This window comes from Propithecus coquereli, unplaced genomic scaffold, assembly GCF_000956105.1.
Source record: "Propithecus coquereli isolate 6110/MARCELLA unplaced genomic scaffold, Pcoq_1.0 Scaffold206, whole genome shotgun sequence".
In the NCBI taxonomy this organism is placed as follows: Eukaryota; Metazoa; Chordata; class Mammalia; order Primates; family Indriidae; genus Propithecus; species Propithecus coquereli.
The window spans coordinates 74583-93679 of NW_012145634.1; the positions used below are offsets into that span (position 1 = coordinate 74583).

Genomic DNA, 19097 nt, shown 5'->3' on the forward strand with positions numbered 1-19097 from the left:
TCTAATCATTTATACATTTTATATTTTCTTCACTTGACATATTGTGAGTTCTATTGTCACCAAATAGTCTTCGAAAATATTATTCTTAATATGTATCACTTATTTAAATTCCCCTTTCAGGTAGACATTTAGTGTTTTTCTATTTATGTTGCTGCTATAACAAATGTTACAACATTTGTGTGCCTAAATCAGCTTGGTTTTTTTGGGTAGATTTTGTAGAGGTGGGATTTTGTGTGACTGAGTGTGGGGATATTTAGAATTTTTGATGCATATTACCAAGTTGCTTTCCGGGGAATGTTGTGCCAATTTGTAGTTCTACTGGCTGTGTGTGAGTGTACCCATCTCACTGTGCCCCTCACCTTCAAGTGATGGGTGTCATCTGTGCTGCCTCCGTGGCCTCACCCAGGGCCTGACGTGTACTTGGCACTCATAAGTCTTTGGGTAGCAAAGCCGCCCTCACTGCATGTTCATCACCACTATATGGGGGCTTGGCATCCACAGCGGTTCTGTGGGGATCAGCCTGTCCAGCTGGGCGTGAGCATAAATTTAACCATTTTACATAACTGACAAACTGCTCCCTGCTTCACACCAGGTGGGCCACCGTCTGGAGCAGGGACACAGGGGCTTCAACCCCTCACCTGCACCCGAGCAACTCTGCTTTACCTATTTTACATATGGGGCTTCTGCCTTTGATTGCTATTTGGAGAAGTTGTGCTGCTGAAAAAGATTTGAAAGCCACTTCTTCTGGCTGGGCCACAAGATTTCTCACGATCTCCCTGCCTCTCCAGTTGCATCCCTTCCTCTGAGCTCCAGCCCTCGTGCGTGATTTGCCTTTCCCTACGTGCTCCATGCCCTCCATGGTCCCAGGCTTAGGACTGGATGCTCTCCCTCTTGCTGGACAGGCTGCTTTCTCTCTCTGCTTGGCTAAGCTTTCCTCACATGTTAACTCTGAGACCATAGCACCTTTTGTGGGAACTCTGCCCCACTATGATTGTTTGTCCACCTCCCTCCAAACCAGACGGCCCTTCGAGTACACGAGTAGGGCATTAGAGCCCCCAGGCACAATGCCTGGCGCACATTAGGTACTCAGTGAATGAATGAGTGAATGAAGTAATATTTATTGGCAAAATTTTTGAGATGCATCAGTCACTGCGCAATAATCCTTTTCCTACCCAGTCTGACTGGATGAATCACTGAGAATGCTCTTGGAGAATGAATCTGTGGTTGATTTTATACCCACAGGTGTTAAGGTTTCATGAGCAAATAACCTCCTTTCTTCCTCTCTCCTTGGCACATCAGCTCACCCGACGATTGCCACCCATCAAAGAAGCTAAGCCTCGGTTACAGAAGCTCTTCCGGGACTTCTGGCTCTATTCTGTTCTCATGGGATTTGCTGTGGAGGACTCAGGTAGGGGGAGCTTTCTCTCACGGGGAAGACAATGCAGAGTGAAAACAAAGGTGAGGTTGGACTCAACCTAATTGTGAATATGAGCACATTCCAAATGAGTCCAAATGCAGCTGCTTCTTCCTACTAGTATTTGCAAATACTGCCCTTCCCAGATGTAGTTTAGGGTACTGAGAATGCCATTTTTCCTAAGGGAAATATCTGCCCAAGTTAGGTAACAGACTCATTTCTATGCCTCATTTTTGGGATAATTGTCTCAAACAAAGGACCTTTCACTCCAGGAGTTGTCAGAGTCACCCCCACTGCAGTGGTTCTGGACTGAGGCAAGTGTCTCACTTGCATTCACTCTCTTGCAGGACTCTGGCCAGAAGAGTGGTACGAGGGGGTCTGTGAAATAGCCACCAAGTCCCCTCTGCTCACCTTCCCCAGCAAAGAGCCTCTTCGGTCCGTCCTCCAGTATAACTCAGCCATGAAAAATGACACAGTCACCCCCGTAAGGATTCTGATCTCGTTTTTGCTTAGCTCCCTGGGATGATTGGGGCGGATCCTTTCATTGTCTTTTCCAACGCATATTGCTGGCCACTGCGACCTGTTTCTCCTGGGGAGGTGTCTGTGAGCCCTTGAGTGTTTCTTTCCCTCCAGGCTGAACTGAGCGATCTCCGCAGCACCATCATCAACCTGCTGGACCCCCCTCCTGAAGTGTCCGCCCTCATAAACAAGCTGGACTTCGCCATGTCTACCTATCTCCTGTCTGTGTACCGGCTGGAGTACATGAGGTACACGAGACTCCACCTCCACGCACATCCACATTCGAGCTTTTTTTTTTTTTTTTTTTTTTTTTTTTTGACAGAGTCTCACTCTGTTGCCTGGGCTAGAGTGCCGTGGCGTTAGCCTAGCTCACAGCAACCTCAAACTCCCGGGCTCAAGCGATCCTACTGCCTCAGCCTCCCGAGTAGCTGGGACTACAGACATGTGCCACCATGCCCGGCTAATTTTTTCTATATATATATTTTTAGTTGTCCAGATCATTTCTTTCTATTTTTTAGTAGAGATGGGGTCTCACTCTTGCTCAGACTGGTCTCGAACTCCTGACCTTGAGCGATCCACCCGCCTCGGCCTCCCAGAGTGCTAGAATTACAGGCATGAGCCACCACGCCCGGCCCCGAGCACATTTTTTATTTTTGTTCCCTTCTAGGCATGGGACTCTTTTCAGTTTCTCCGGAGACATGCAAGTTATCTAAAAAAACAAACAAAAACACCCTCTGCTTTTCTTGTGTGCCTTCCTTCATGAGCACCAAAGGCCAAGTCTAATAACACCTCCCGGTATCTAAACTCTGTTATCATCCCCGCTCTCATAGGGAACAGACTTCTGTGAAGTCACAGTCACCATTGCAAACTCAGCTCTTGACTGGACAGGGGCCCCTCTGAGGAGCGAGCCCTTACTGAGCATGGTTCTGAGACACTCACTGAGCTGGTTTATGCAACCACAGTTGAGTAAATGCAACAACAAAATCCTGCAGGTGGCCCGATGATGAGAATTTGCCTGTATGCACAGCAGTCCTAGCAACTGTAATGCCTCTTACAGTCTGTAATTGTCACCGTGATGACATCAGCCACTGACATGATTGAGTGCTCATGTGTGCCGGGACTGTGCTGTGTTACGTGTGTTGATACGTGTGTTGATGTACTCTCCAGTGTGCTGATGAGGTGGGCACTGTTGTGTGCCCATTGTACAGATGAGGAAACTGAGCCACTGAGCAGTTAGGCAGTTGCCCAAGGTAGTGATCCCTGATATGAACTGAAACCCAGTCTCCTACGCACTATGCTGTGCTGCCTCTCATAAGCAAAGGCTGGAAACAGCAGCCAGGGTGCACAGAGCCCAGCCATCTGTGGCTGACCAGTGTGGTTCTACAGCCCCACTGCAGTGAGTGAGGCCTGAGCACCCTGGGACTGCAGCCAGACACACTAGCTGCGAAAGGATGATTCCCTGTCATCAGGAAAAGGTCAAGTTATACTTAACTTATTTAAGTCACAGGAGGGGTGCAGTAAGTTATAGAATCATTTCCTTCCCAAATGACTTCAAAAGAAAGTGTTCTTAAAAGGATGGATATTTGAAAACAACACTATTTTAACCTTTTTTGGTGCCACCAGACCCTCTCGTAAAAGAAATCATACTTGAGGCTGGACATGGTGGCTTATGACGGTAATCCCAGCACTTTAGGAGGCCGAGGCTCAGGAGTTTGAGATCAGCCTGGGTAACATAGCAAGACCCCTGGCTCTACAGAAAATACGAAACTTAGCCAGGCATGATGGTGACACCTGTAGTCCCAACTATTCGGGAGGCTGAGGCAGGAGGATCATTTGAGCCCAGGAGTTCAAGGCTGCAGTGAGCTATGATTCCACCACTGTCCAGCCTGAGCAACAGAGGAAGACCCTGTTAGGTGTGGCGGGGGAGGAAAAGAAATCATACCTGAAAGTGTAATGTGTAAAATAGATGAAGGCTGCTTTGGTTACAGGGAGCACGCCCTACCCTCCTGCTTAGTGGCCTCCTCCCTGCCTTCGGCAACCTGAAGGCTCCGCGAAAGAGCAGAAATGGAAACCAGTGACCCATTCTTCCCAGAGTCCCATAAGGGAGTTTTGACTTTCTGTTCTTTTTTCGTTGTAAATGTTTTTTAATTTTAATTTTTTTTAATTAAAAAAATTATTTTTTGCAGGGGGTGGACAGGGTCTTGCTCTGTTGCCCAGGCTATAGCACAAGCATAGCTCACCGCAACCTGGGATGCCTGGGCTCAAGTGATCCTCCCACCTCAGCCTCCCCAGGAGCTAGGACTACAGGCGTGCTCCACCATGCCTGGCTAATTTTTGTATTTTTTGTAGCAACAGGTTCTCACTATGTTACCCAGCTGGTCTTGAACTTCTGACCTCCAGCAATCCTCCCAACATGGCCTCCCAAAGTACTGGGGTTGCAGGTGTGAACCACCATAACCACCGTGACCATAACCATGAACCACTGGCCATAAATGTCTGTTACTTTCATTTATGAAAGTACTATAAGAACATGACACAAAAACTTGCAAAATAAGTGGAGGGAAAAAAATCATTGACCCTACCACCATACCCTATAGCTTATTAGGATATTTCCTTCTAATCTTGTTTCCAAAGAATATATTTTCAAAGAAAAATCGGCCAGAACAACGCAAGCCAAACCAAAACAGAGCAAAAACATGGTTTTAATCCTAGCATGTATGGACAGAAGAGATGTCTCCAGACCCCATCAGCCTCACGTGTTCAAAGGCAGGGCTGTCTCTGCCTTCCCCACAGGTGTGCCCCTGAATGGTTTCCTCAGGTTCTCAGGACAAGTGGCAGTTTTTTGGTGTTTTTCGGTTTTTTTTGTCATCGTAGCTCACTGCAACCTCAAACTCCTGGCTCAAGCAGTCCTCCTGCCTCAGCCTCCTGGATAGCTGGGACTACCGGCATGTGCCACCACATCTGGCTAATTTTTTCTGTTTTTAGTAGAGAGGTCTCACTCTTGTTCAGGCTGATTTTGAACTCCTGAACTCAAGCAGTCCCACCACCTCGGCCTCCCAGAGTGCTGGGATTATAGGCGTGAGCCACTGCACCCAGGCCAGGACAGCCTCTTGAGTGAACTGGCAGGGGAAGATTCTAAGAGGCACAGGCAACTTCCATGAGCCCAGCTCCCACCCAAGCTGCCTGCCAGGTCCCTGAGAGCACTCTGCTAACTCAGAGAGATAGCCCCAAAGCCTTTATTCTTTATTCAGAACTTGGCTTCGGTGCCCACCAACTGGTTATTGGGAGAACTTTAAAATCACAAAGTGGAAAAAGTGAGAAGTCAAGTGAAAGCTGTGTGCATGTGCACACTCAATGCATGAGCTTAAAGGCGCCTGGCCCGCCCTCCGGAGGCTTAACACAACAGGCTGATGCAGAGGCCAGTGGAAGCACCCCATTGTGCTCCTGCTATCTTAGTGGAGCCCTGGAACTCTAAACTGGCTCCACTTGCCCGTGAGTCAAGCGCATGCATTTCTTTTCTTTTTGTTCCTTTTCGCCCTGAGGTTAAAGATATTTTTTATTGTAAAAGTAAAACTCTGAGCCTGGCATGGTAGCCCATGCCTGTAGCCCTAGCTACTTGGGAGGCTGAGGCAGGAGGATCACTTGAGGCCAGGAGTTCAAGACCAGCCTGAGCAACATAGCAAGAATCCCATGTCTTAAAAAAAAAAAAAAAAGTAAAAATATACATGGTACATAAAACAAATAAGAGAATAAAAAACAGTATAATAGTACAGAAGATGCTAAAGATAAAAAAGCACAGATCTTTCCTTCCTAGCCCTGAATATCTCATTCCTACTATACAGAGATACCCACTGTTAATAGTCTCTTCTTATTTTTCTCTCTAGAAATTTTCTATGCAGAGGCAAGCATATATAGCCTACACGTACACACACAAGCCTTTAGGAAACCTGTTAGTGGGATCACACTGTATGTGTTTTCCCTGCACCTTGATATTTTTTAATTTAGTATGTTTCAAATGTTTTTCTGTAACAGCGCATGTATAGAGCTACCTCTCACTTTGGTGGCTGCATGATGTGTCATCAGATGGGTGCACTTAGGCTAATCTGACCAGTCTCCTATTGATGGGCAGATTGTTTCTATTTTGGGTAATGAAGTCAGTGTTGTCATGAAAATCCTTATGCAGGTAACCCTTAAAATACACTCTAATGGTGGGGTTGCTGGGTTAAAAAATATGGAAATGTTTCATAATAGACGATACCCATGTCAGTGTGCCCCATAAATGTCAGAGGGGGTCTATTCCTCACAGCCTCACTAGTTCTGAGCAGCATCAAACCTGCGATAGGGGAGGGCCTGGCATTTTCAAAATTTATTTAAGGTGTTCTCCTTGTTAGGGTACTGCGCTCAACAGATCCTGATCGCTTCCAGGTAATGTTCTGCTACTTTGAGGATAAAGCTATTCAGAAAGACAAATCTGGTAAGCTTATTATTGTGATGCTTTCATGATGAATTAAGCTTTAATAGGATAAGAGGAATACTACTTCCTTCCTATTTTTTGCCTACATGTAGAAAATAGTTTTATGAAGTGACCTACCACATTGGAAAGATCAGTATAAAACACATAACCTTAAAATATACATCTTACTTGCTCTGTGACTGGTGCAAGAGCCCCAAACAGGAGGGTCGCTCTGGCCCACTGCTGGAGTATGCTCATCTGAAGGGTCTGGGGCTCCTTGGACAGTCACTGGTGGACCTGTAGCAGCATCTTGCTGTTGCCAGAGAGCAGGCTAAGAAGACCAGGGAATCAATTTAAAGAGAGTCTCAGTGGACATATTATTATAATCTGAACATAAATACAATATTTTTATTTTATTTAATTGAAACAAATTTAGATTGATTGTGAAAGGTATGAGTTCATAATGATACTCTGAAAAGAACAATGTTTAATGCAAAATGTGCAAGAAGATGGTTGTAATGACAAAAGCAGGGAGAGTACACGGGGAGATAGGTAGATACAAATATAGACATATGTTTATTTCTTCCATGAAGTATTTGTGAAGTGGAGACATGTAGTTGTGTCTCTTTGTGTAAGCAGGAAAGAGGGAACACCAGGAAAAAAACCACACAGTCCAGGACAGTGTCTAGCACCAGCAATACAGGGACTGATCAGGCCTGGTCTCGGAAAGTGACCAGTGTCCTTCCAGTGGGTGATGGACAGAGGCGGCCCACAGAGGAACAAGTTAAAGATGCTCCATTAGCCAAGACTACCAGTGGGAGCTGGCTGCATGCATGGCTCTTGTCATGAGGGTTTCCATGCCTCAGTAGCCCTGCCCAATATGTGGGGACCCAGTTGGACCACTGACAAGCCAGGCTCTGTGGGCCACAGCAACGTCAAGGCCTGTATCATTTCTGGGAACATTTCAGAATGTGAAAATCTCTATGAAACAAGTCTCACAGTGCAGCATGTCCTTGGGCCGAGTGCACAGAGGGCCTTAGCTATCACCAGTCCTAACCAAGAGGACCAACTCCTAGGAAGACAGAAAAATAGTGGAAACTCCAAGAAGGCGTAAAAATATTTCAGTTGCCAAAACCCTATAAGGGAAACGTAAGCTAAACACAGGAGTAAGAAGAAGAGGCGGAGAATTGGAAAGGGCACAAGGAAACTCTCTGGACTGAAGGAAATGTTCTTTGCTTTGTTTGGGTGGCAGTTTCATGGGTGTGCACAATTGTTAAAGTCATCAAATCGAGCACATAAAGTTTTTGGATTTTATTATATGCAAATTATACCTCTATTTTTAAAAATTACAAAGGGCTAACATTAGAGTTTTGTAAGTTTATTTTGCCAAAAAAAGAGAGATTAAAATGAAGACAGCAAAGAAAAAAGTTAAATGCATAGTATAAGCACTTTTTGACCAGTCTTACTTTATAAAGGTACTGATAAGTCTGATTTATAAGATGTTTAAAAATTTAAAAGAAACTGAAATAATAGACCTATGTTTTAATTAAATGCTTACAATAATTTGATAATTTTATAATCATGTTTAAATATGCAAAGGAATTTAGTAGAATCTACAAATTTGTATTAACTGTGTGAGTAAATTCTTTGAAGAATGCTTATTGATGAATTCTTAAGATTAACAAAGTTAGCATTAATAAAGTACAGCTAGTAGTGAGTAGTCCTTTCCGTGCCAGAAGCTGTTGGCACATTCATGATTCTATAATATCAACTTGTTCTTGCCAGTAGAAAAATTATCCCCAGATACTTCTGGTACCATTTTTTTCTTTTGTTGAAAAATTAACGCTTGAAGAAATGTTTTTAAAAATCACCCCAGAGACTCTGAGATGCTGGTTTATGTAAGACTTTCATCCAGTAAGTCCTTTGCAGAAGACCTCATACTGATACACAACAGAGTCAGGAAATTAGCTGCATGAATGTATTTTTGCAGCTGGGAGTCAGTGGGGTTGGCAAGGAAGGGCAGCATAAGGTTTGGAAGCTCCCTCTGCTGGCAGTCAGGGAAGAATTAGAATGAGCAGGGAGCCTGGTGGAGGCCAGGAGTAGGAGGTGCAAGCAGACAGTTTCTACAGAAGGAAACCTCTTTCTGGAGGAGTCCACATATGGGGGGGAATGCTCAGAGGGTCTCACATGCCCCAGGACCACCTGGGGGTATAGCAGAGATGCTGTTCATTGATTCAGTCCCTTCATCCATCCAGGCAGCATTGGTCAGTGCAGCAGCTGTTTTGTGCTAAGTTCTGTGCTGGACGTTTGGCTCATCCTGAAATTCTTTGGTTCAGGAGGGAGAATAAGTAACAAAAAAATTGAAACTGTCAACCTCTAAGAGACTTAAAAACCTAGCACATTTTGCCAGCCGCCTGGAGAATATCTATAGATGGAATCATACCGCTTTCTGAAGCTAGATGTTTCACTCTTCCTTCTCTCTTAGCTCTGTTTTTCTGTTCTTGTGACAGCAGAGGAAATTAAATTGTACTGGGGATTGATTTGCTCTTCACATGATTCAAAATGAAATGATTTTATATTCTTCCATGATTTCAAATTGGTGGTTTTTGTTCTGAGCATGGTACGTAGGTTAAGCAGTAAATGTGCAGCTATTGAGTTGACTTTTCTCTTCCTTTTCTCTTCTAAAACATGAGAGATGGGAAGGAAGTGTCTTTGGAGACATATATTATTCATGAATTTTTAGAACCAACCAGGAGAGAGGATATATGAAACTCTAGCAGCTCCACCAAAGGGAAGGGCCTCTGTAAGCCGAGCCTCCCTGTTCCTGGCTGTGCAGGAACGTAAGGGCAAGAGCCTGCTGCTCACCTGCCAGCTGCCCAGCTAGTCAGTACACTAGTAATTCAAAGTTAACCTTAGGTGCAAAAAAAGGAGGCCCTTCTGTAAGTAAAAATCCCCTTAAATGCTATTACATGATACTGATTGGCATCTGACCACTATCTGATTATTTATTAGGAACTTACAGTTTCAGTTTCCTAATAGCTTATATGAAAAAAGTATAACAGTAAACACATACCCCCAAAATAAGGTTTTACCCACCCAACCCAGCCTTTCAAGAAAGCAGCCTTTCTCCACCTCTCCAGGTCACACTGGTCACTTTTCATATTGCTGAGAGCTGTGTTGGGGCCCACTTTTCCCAGTAACAAATAGCTATAAAAGGCCTCTTTATGTCTCAGGCTGCGTGCTGGGCCCAGGGTACAAAGCTGTTAGCACCTGCCTAGTCTCTCTGCCCAGTTGCAGAGAGCAGTCCTGTTATTTAACCATGCAGGTTAAAGATAGTGGAGAGAGGAACAGCACTATGGAGTATGAATTGGCATTTTATTGCAGTTCTTTTATCTGCATTGTGATTCTCACTGTGTTCTGTTGCTTTTTACAACCTACTGTGCATGCGTACAACAGTGAACACATGCAGTGCTCAGATCTTGGTTTCTGAATACCATTCTTCAGTAACAGGAAACAGGGCTTCATGGAGAAAGGGTTGATTAAGAAGAAAAAAAAAAGGCATTGGGGCATGTCAGAAAGACACAGGAGCCAAGCCAAAAGAGCTTCCAGTGGCCGAAGTTGGAGTGATTTGAGCAAAAAAATAGTGATAGTATTGGATTATAACCCAGTGAATAAAATAAATACCCATGAACGCAAAGTGATTAGATTATTGAATAAAATGTGGGGAAGGAGGGACAAGCCTTCTTTACAGAATTCCAGTTACTAAAAGTAGAAGGAATGAGGGAGACAGAAAATCTCTCCACAGTAGCTACTGTAGGCAGAATCCACCCATGGATCCCAAAATTAGTGGGTAAAATTTTAAAGAGAAATGAATTATCTACATAACCTCAAAGTATCTTCTCCAAAATATTTATCAATTGCTGTAGTGATTTTAACTGTCATCCACAAATTCTCTTCGGCGTTTCCTCGGCCTAAGTGTGAGCGGGATTTAGTGACTCGCTTCTAAAGAATAAAATATGGAAAGGGAAAATTAATAACTCAAACCAAATGATCAATGTTAACTTCTCCAGTCCATAATGACATCACATACCCAAGATACGATGTGACAATAAGAGCACATTCCCTGTGTAGTGTTCTCTCCAAAATCCTATAACCCTAGTCTAATCAAGTGAGCATCGGACAAACCTACATTGAGGGACATTACAAAATATTATACCTGTGTTCTTCAAAAGCATCAAAGTCTTGAAAGATAAAGACAGACTAAGGAGTTAACACAGATTAGAGAAGATCAGGATACATGTTGATTAAATGCCATCTGGCGTCCTGTGTTCGCTGCTGGAACAGAAGAGGGATGTGAACGGGAGAATTTGGGAAATCCAGCAAAGTCTGAAGTTCAGGTGATAGTATTAATATTACATTAGTGTCTGACTCACAGTTTCAACAAATAATCCTGGTTATTGCAGATGTTAGTGTCTGGGGAAGCTGGGTAAAGGGTATATGGGAACTCTGAGCTACCCCTGCAATTCTCTGTAAGTCTAAAGTCATTTTAAAAGAAAAAGTTTAGAAATAGCCAGGATTGATCTCTGGTCTGTTGCTGCACCTCATCTGGGGAAACCTTTTTGTTTCAGGGATGATGCAGTGTGTGATTGCTGTTGCAGACAAAGTCTTTGATGCCTTCCTGAATATGATGGCAGATAAAGTAAGTCTTGTCAGAGCGTGAGCGAGCGTGTGTCTGCTGGAGGCACACGAGGGCACTGCTGTACCTGTCTCTTCTGAATCTCTAGGCCAAGACCAAGGAGAATGAGGAGGAGCTGGAGCGGCACGCCCAGTTCCTGCTGGTGAACTTCAACCACATCCACAAGAGGATACGGAGGGTGGCGGACAAGTATCTGTCTGGTCTGGTGGATAAGTAAGTTCATTTTCCTGCTAATGCTTTATGTGTATGTGTGTAAACTTTTGTGATTTGGGGTACAGGAAAAAATCGTCCTCACGTTATCAGTCCAGAAAAAAATGGAGTCACAGTAGAAATTCTCAAGGACGATGCAGCCTCCCACCAAATGTCAGTGAGTTTGCCACAGAGTCCGAATTTGGGTCCAGAAATGTCTGTTCATCTGAGCTATCAGTGTCACTTAGCATGGTTACTGCAGTTCCTGCATTACTCTTGCTGGTGTAATATCCCTGTGTCTCTGAGCCCCACCCACCCTAGCAAGACCCAGCCCCCTGCCCCCGGGTAGAATTGGTGTCTTTTATGTGTTCTGGAGGCTTCTCAGGAACAAAAACCCACACTGGCCCCTTTCCATATACACTCCCTGTGCTGGGAGCCAAAGCAGGCCGTCTTGGGACACGTCCCCACACAGATGAGAACACTTGAAGGTGGGCTGGCCAGCCTCTCTGAGGTGTGAAGGCCAGAGGCAGCAGACACCCAAATGGAGTCTACCTGCAGCTCTCTTCGAAGGCGTCCAGGGATCTGGAGCCTGTCGCAGATGCTGTGTGCCTGGCACAGGCAGCAGTGCCATCTGAGGGCAGGTCAGGAGCCAGCCAGAGGCCATGAAAGCAAGTCCAACACACATGTGGCATGTGTCTGAGCTGGGCCTTCTGAGCAGTGGAGTAACGGATGAGTAACGGCTGTGCAGAGACACTGCCCCTTCAGCCCTGGGGCCATCAGAGCCTGTGGCCTGTTGCTTTCAAGAGCAGGCACCTTCTCTTTACCCCAGGGTGTCATGCAGATAATGTCATTTTCTGTGCCATGAAGTGAGAAATATTGGGGAGCTTGGTTCAAAACTAGGAGAATTGCTTTGGGGAGTGAGAGGGTGCAGCTTTGCCAGTGCATAACCAGGACAGTCGGTATCGGGTTCAGAAAAGGTCAGTTGGGGCGTGTCTGACCCTGAGGAATGGGAATGGCAGGGGCCTGGGGAGCATTTCTGACTGGGCACCACCCACTTCCCTGCAGAGAGCCTGAGGAAGGTGGGCTCTCTGCCTCAGAGACCTCCTGACCTCCCACCTTCAGCTAGCCAGCAGCAGGTGTGGGCTTATGGCAACACAGGGGAGGCAGCTGAGGTGGGGCCCCACCCACTGAGGCCGACCTTCCTTGAGGTTTGGTTCCTGACCCTGAGAGCTGGCTCTTGGCACAGGTTTCCCCACTTGCTCTGGAGTGGGACAGTGCTGAAGACCATGCTGGACATCCTGCAGACCCTGTCGCTGTCGCTGAGTGCTGTGAGTGTCTACTGTCCATTCCCACTGTCCACTCCATGTTATGGCACACTCCTCTATCCTGATTCATGCTACAAGAGGCATATTGGCCCATATTCTACTCTGGGGTTTCCCAAGAAGCTGCAGCAAGTCTGGAAGCCCGTCATACACGGCACAGGTGGTGGGAAGGGGTGGCCAACATTCTGCTGTCCCGTCTGAGAGGCTTGGCAGTGGCATCTTGGAGAAGGCGGTTTGGAAGAGCGAGTCTCGCTGTGCTTTCAGGATATTCACAAGGACCAGCCTTACTATGACATTCCTGATGCCCCCTACCGGATCACAGTTCCCGACACGTACGAAGCCCGAGAGGTAGGCCTGATGTGGTCCCCTGCATAGGGGGCCATCTTCACCACTGATCCTTGAGTATGTCCAGGCAGGTGCTTGCCCTGCATGAGGTGACCCAGTCCCGAGCGGTCTGAGGTATGAGTGGTGTTGGCCCCACCCGGCAGCCAGAAGACCGAGCACTTGCCAGGCCCTGCCGTGTGCAAGGGCAGCTGACTGCCCCCAGGCTCTTCTGCCTTCCAAGCCAGTGCTCTGGCCACTCAGCCATGGTGACTCTTCAGCTGTGTTCTTGGTTTTGCTGCCAAAGAGGTTTACACCTGCCAGTTGGTTTATAGGCCCTCCCGTCTGCACTGAGCACTCATGATTGCAGGTGGACTTCACTTCTCCGAGTGTACTGACTCTTGATTATTGCGGCAGTAGCATAACATGCCTATGGCTTTGTGCTATCCCATTGGGAAAACAGGCAGAGTAAATCGGTCTGAATGAGGACAATGTCCTGGACATCTTTTGTCCCCAGCTTGGTCTGACTCAGAAGGCATTACTCTGGCAGGACCAAAGCTTGAGTCCACTCAGAGCTCCACCAGCCTGGGGCTGGATCATGTCCTAACTTAGGACCTCCCAGTCAGACCAGCAGTCAGTGGGGAGTTTCCCCAAGCAGTGATGTAGCCCAGAGAGGATTTTTGCCACCCTCAAACTGCCTTCCCCTCCAGTCACTGACCCAGGACAGGTGCATAGTGGCCCTGTGACCTGTTATTCATGTGGGTTCTGCCATACAGCCTTGTTCAGGAACTACAGACCACAGTGTGTATGAGTTCCCTGTCCCTCGGATTGGATTAGAACCTGACCATTGTGCTAGCCTGCTGGGCTGCTATAGCTAAGGACCACAGATAGGTGGCTTAAGGAACAGACATTATATGTCCTAGTTCTGAGGGCTGAGGTCCAAGGTCAAGGTGTCAGCAGGGCTAGTTTCTCCTGAAGCCTCTATCCTTGGCTTGTTGGTGGCCACCTCCTTCCCCGTGTCTTCACATGCTCTTCTCTCTGTGTGTCCAGATCCCCTCTTCTCATGAGAACACTGGCCAGATTGGATCAGGGCCCACCATAACTGCCTTTTTTTGTTGTTGTTGAGACAGAGTCTCGCTTTGTTGCCCAGGCTAGAGTGCCGTAGTGCCTACCTCACAGCAACCTCAAATTCCTGGGCTCAAGCAATCCTCCTGCATCAGCCTTCCAAGTAGCTGGGACTACAGGCTCATGCCACAACGCCCAGCTAATTTTTCTATGTTTAGTAGAGACAGGGTCTCGCTGTTGCTCAAGCTGGTCTTGAACTCCTGACCTCAAGCGATCCTCCCGCCGTGGACTCCCAGAGTGCTAGGATTATAGGCGTGAGCCACCACGCCCAGCCCCTATCTACCTTTTAATTTAATCACCTCTGTAAAGGCCCATCTTCCAGGTGCAGTCCTATTCTGAGGTACTGTTGCTGATCAGAGCTCAACATAGGGATTTTGGGGGGACACAGTTCAGCCCAGATGAACTGACCTCAGATTGTTGAGAAGCAGTTTCACCCTCTTCCAGAGCATCGTGAAAGACTTCGCTGCACGCTGTGGGATGATCCTACAGGAGGCCATGAAGTGGGCGCCCACAGTTACCAAGTCCCACCTGCAGGTACTTTCTTGAAGACATCAAAAAGCAATCTCAGTAAGCTCCTTTGAGCTGTCCAAAGAGCTTTACGCAGACGCAGGCAACTCAAAATACAACATTAGTGTGAATAAATAGAGAAATGTCAGTCCAGTGCCTGAGACTATAATAGATGCCTCAGAGGCTGCTCTGCGTTCAGAGCCACTTGGGGGAGGGTGCTAGTCAGGGAATGGGGAGGGTGGTGGCCCAGGAACCCTGAAGGTTCATACCAGGTAAGGTGCCAGCTCTGTGGCAGGAATTGGGGGCTGGCTCTCGAGAAGGTGAGGGTGACCTGGTGGGCACGGGGGTTGCCAGGCTGCGGCAGCACCAAGGGCCAAATGTGTGTTGTCTGCGCCTGTGCCCAAGGGCAGGGCTTGACCGAGGCTGGTGGAGCAGAAGCAGAATCGGGCACTTGTGTCCCATTAAAGTTCTGTCTAAGCAGCATGAGTAGGTGCATGGGAGTCTTTCTATAAATGCCAATGACTGTGAGGTGAGTTATTGTTCTATTGAAAGTCACAGTCAAACAGATGGAACAAAAATGCTACAGTGTATAAGAGGACAAAGTCGCCTTAACAGGAGTCAAAGTTCAAGTAAGTGACAAGTTGGAAAAAAAGAAAACAGTGGTCAAAGACAAGACAAATGCCACTACAAGAAATCTGGGTTAGCAGAGGGCAGGTGTATTAGGAGGAGCTTGTGAAGTTGGCCTCGGCAACACTTGTTAAGATGAACCCAATTCACAAACGTTTCTGGATGTGAAATCCAGGAGGATAGAACAGCTGGCTCCAGGAGTCCCAGACGCTGTGTGGAAATGCATTTGGCAAGAAACTGGGTCATGCTAAGGATCGCTGTAAAGTTCCTCCTTCCCCAGAGAGGTTGAGCAGTGAGGAGGACGGAGCAGGGCCTTGTAACTAAGCCACACCTGTCCTTTGATGACTGTAGCTTTCTCATTTGTACACTAGAATTCTTCAAACTGTGGTAGTTTCTCAAACTGTTAATACTTAGAATCATCTGATTTCCCTTGGCTGAGGTAGAGGAAAAGTCTGTGGCATAAGAGGGGAGGCCTCCTTTAATGCCGAGAAAGTTTCAGTGGACAAAAAAAGGGGCCAATAGAGCTTTTTATTCTCTCTGACTTTTTCAGGCAGGCCTGACCTGAGGAGGAAATAGAAAATGAAAAGGCTTGAAATGACCTTGATATTTCCACCAGGTGTCCCCTTGGCGCCCTGCCGCAGGTCCACCCTTTCCCTCCCTCTGCAGCCCACTCATTCTGAACTGCCATCCCACCTCTGCACGGCTCTCCCTGACCAGCCCCACCTCCCCGTCCTGTCTCCAGCCTCAGCCTTCCCCGAATCTGCTCTCCATGCCACACACCAGAGTAGTCCAGTTTTAATAGCAGATATGGTCAATGCTACCATTTAAACTACTGCCACTGCCCATCACCATGAGGTCTATGCGTTAGTGCAGTTTTGAGTTTACGTGTCTGCGTGTATTTTTCTGCAAGAAGTTATGTAGCTCCCTCTAAGTGCTTTTGCCTGGCCCCTGGGCGGCCAGGTGAACTCAGATGTTCTGCGCTCCTGCTGCCTCACCCCTGCTGGGCAGCAAGGGTGCTGCAGTGGGGGGAGTGGAGGCCCCACACCACACTGCCTGCCTGTGGGCAGCAGGGCCAAGGCTTTGCAGTGCGTTTCCCCAGCTGCTCATACAGCTCTTGGCAAATAGCAGATGCTCAGCAAGCAGGTGCTGAAGGAATAAAGGGGCCTCCCGCATAGATGCAAAGCTACACCGACTGCCTGACAGCCACTCAGAGAATCTGACCTTGTCCTCGTTTGCAGATGAGCAGTAGCCAGTCAGAAAGAGGCTTAAACTTACTGGTGGTCCCCCAGCTAGTCAGTGAGGGGCAGACCCAGGACAGAAACCCGGTGTTTGCCCCACTACCCCCACACCTTAAATTAATTATAGTTTTATTTTCCCCTTTTAGTGAAATAGCATGTTTTTATCCTATTTCAGGAATACCTGAACAAACATCAGAACTGGGTGTCGGGACTGTCCCAGCACACAGGACTGGCCATGGCCACTGAGAGCATTCTTCACTTCGCCGGCTACAACAAGCAGAACACCACGCTCGGGGTATGTGCAAGCCTCTTTTAGAGCAGTGACCCCCTTAGACTGTGGAGCAGCAGTCCAGGGGCTGGGGGGTATGGCAGCAGTGGCCAGCCTGGGCTGGGAAGGGGAGTCACTGAGGCCCTGGGTCCCCAAGGGCAGGTGGCAAGGCTGGGAGGCTGGGAGGCTAAGGCTCAGGCAGAGGAAGTGGCGGGTGTGGCTTGCAAATACTTTCTCCCATTCTGGGGGTTGCCTTTGTACTCAGGGCATTCCCCTTTCTGTCTCAAACCTTAGACTGAGGAGCAACTAGCACGTGCTTAAGAGCCCACTGACTTTGGCTGTCACCTTCAGCCACCCTTTACCATCTGTAAGTGACATTTACAGACCACATACACCCACATAAGAGATGGCCATGAGCACCAACTTCCACAGCGTTTCCGTCACTGATTACAGTCATTCTCACCACAGTCTAGTAATTCTTTCTCTTGCAAAGGCCTGTTCACTTATAGTACAGATTGTCTTCCAGAAATACTTCTTCCATCAAAATTTTTTTAAAAATCCTCTTCTGGGATATATCAAACTGGAGGGTATTTAAAATATTTTGTTTTATTAACTTGCCAGCACTGAAGATTTTTAATAACCTCCAGATCTGAACTTGACTTCTCAATTAGACTTAGGTTTAGCCATGGTAAATGTGAGAAAAGGATTGTGTTGCAACAGTCTGAACTAATTGTCGTTACTTGTCCATAGGCGACTCAGCTAACCGAGCGCCCAGCCTGTGTGAAGAAAGATTACTCCAACTTCATGGCGTCCCTCAATTTGCGCAACCGCTACGCAGGCGAGGTACTTCCCTCGGCCTTGTGTTCGAGGTCCTTCAAAGTGTCCTCTTGTTTTGATGCCAGTTGTCTCTTTCCCAGTGGAAAATGAATGAAGCATCTGGGTGATGGGGAGTTCACTCATTTTAGGTGGACTGGAAGGGCATGGGGCCCTGGAACTCACCGGCACATTCTGGGTGATTTATGGTGTTAAATGGTAGCAAACATGTGTTAAATGCCATGCATTGCATTGTCCTGGGCACTCAGTGAGAGGTATGTACTATTTATTCCAGTGTTACAGATAAAGACACTGAGGCACCTGAAATTAAGTAACTTGCCCAAGTCATACAGGCAGAGCAGGTTTGGGAACCACATCTTCAGACTCCATGTTGAGGGCTCTCATCCACCACACCACAGTTTATTCCAGCCTGACCAGTTGCTGCAACTCTCTGGGCCTCCGTTTCCTCGTCTGTAAACTCTGAAGCTAGTCTACACCATTTCCAAGGTCCCTGGCAATTCTGCAAGTCTGTCAGTGCTGGCCTGAGGGGGCTCACCTCCCCCCGAGCGCTCTGCCACTGGCTTATTCCATTGGCCACTTTCCCTGGGAGCCTCAGCAAGGTGCCTGTGCTCTGCATAGTGGCCACTGACCACACAGGCTCAGTCGCTGGGAGTCACCCTCGGAGTCTATTCCACATTGTTTTTGTTTTTTTTTTTTTTGAGACAGTCTCACTCTTTCGCCCGGGCTAGAGTGCCGTGGCGTCATCCTAGCTCACAGCAACCTCTCACTCCTGGGCTCAAGTGATCCTCCTGCCTCAGCCTCCCAAGTAGCTGGGACTACAGGCATGTGCCACCATGCCCGGCTAATTTTTACTATATATTTTTAGTTGTCCGATTAATTTCTTTCTAATTTTTAGTAGACACGGGGTCTCGTTCTTACTCAGGCTGGTTTCGAACTCCTGAGCTCAAACAATCCGCCCTCCTAGGCCTCCCAGAGAGCTAGGATTATAGGCGTGAGCCACCGCGCCCGGCCCCACATTGTTTTTTGGTTTTTTTTTTTGAGACAGAGTCTCAAACAGAGTCTTACTCTGTTGCCTGGGCTAGAGTGCCATGGCGTCGGGCTAGAGTGCCATGGCGTCAGCCTAGCTCACAGCAACCTCGAAATCCTTCTGCCTCAGCCTCCCGAGTAGCTGGGACTATAGGCACACGCCACCATGCCTGGCCAGTTTTTTCTATATATTTTTAGTTGTCCGGCTAATTTCTTTCTATTTTTTTTTTTAGTATAGACGAGGTCTGGCTCTTGCACAGGCTGGTCTTGAACTCCTGACCTCAAGCGATCCTCCCACCTTGGCCTCCCAGAGTGCTAGGATTACAGGTGTGAGCCACCCCGCCTGGCCCACACATTGTTTTGAATACCCAGTGGCATTGAGAAGTCTGTCTGTGGGGATTAGTTTTATTGTTTGGAAGGAGTCAGATCTCCTTTACAAGCAAGTCTTGTGAATAAGAAAGCAACATTTTCTTGGGGGAAAAAAAAATACCTGACTTTAAAAATAGTGAAGCTGGGCCAGGCGCGGTGTCTAAGAACAGCCTGGGCAATAGCGAGACC

The 19097-nt window shown here is 47.2% G+C and overlaps 1 protein-coding gene across 1 annotated transcript in view; it reads left to right on the forward strand.

Annotated features, from left to right (window-relative positions):
- The window catches only part of PI4KA (phosphatidylinositol 4-kinase, catalytic, alpha), a 117266-nt gene that overhangs the window by 68857 nt on the left and 29312 nt on the right, over positions 1–19097 (forward strand). Inside the window, exons 20-30 of the mRNA XM_012644122.1 lie at positions 1300–1408; positions 1762–1898; positions 2048–2181; positions 6325–6407; positions 11015–11085; positions 11171–11295; positions 12518–12599; positions 12858–12941; positions 14484–14573; positions 16587–16706; positions 17430–17522. Coding sequence (XP_012499576.1) covers positions 1300–1408; positions 1762–1898; positions 2048–2181; positions 6325–6407; positions 11015–11085; positions 11171–11295; positions 12518–12599; positions 12858–12941; positions 14484–14573; positions 16587–16706; positions 17430–17522 — 1128 coding nt within the window. The remainder of the gene's footprint in view (positions 1–1299; positions 1409–1761; positions 1899–2047; positions 2182–6324; positions 6408–11014; positions 11086–11170; positions 11296–12517; positions 12600–12857; positions 12942–14483; positions 14574–16586; positions 16707–17429; positions 17523–19097) is intronic.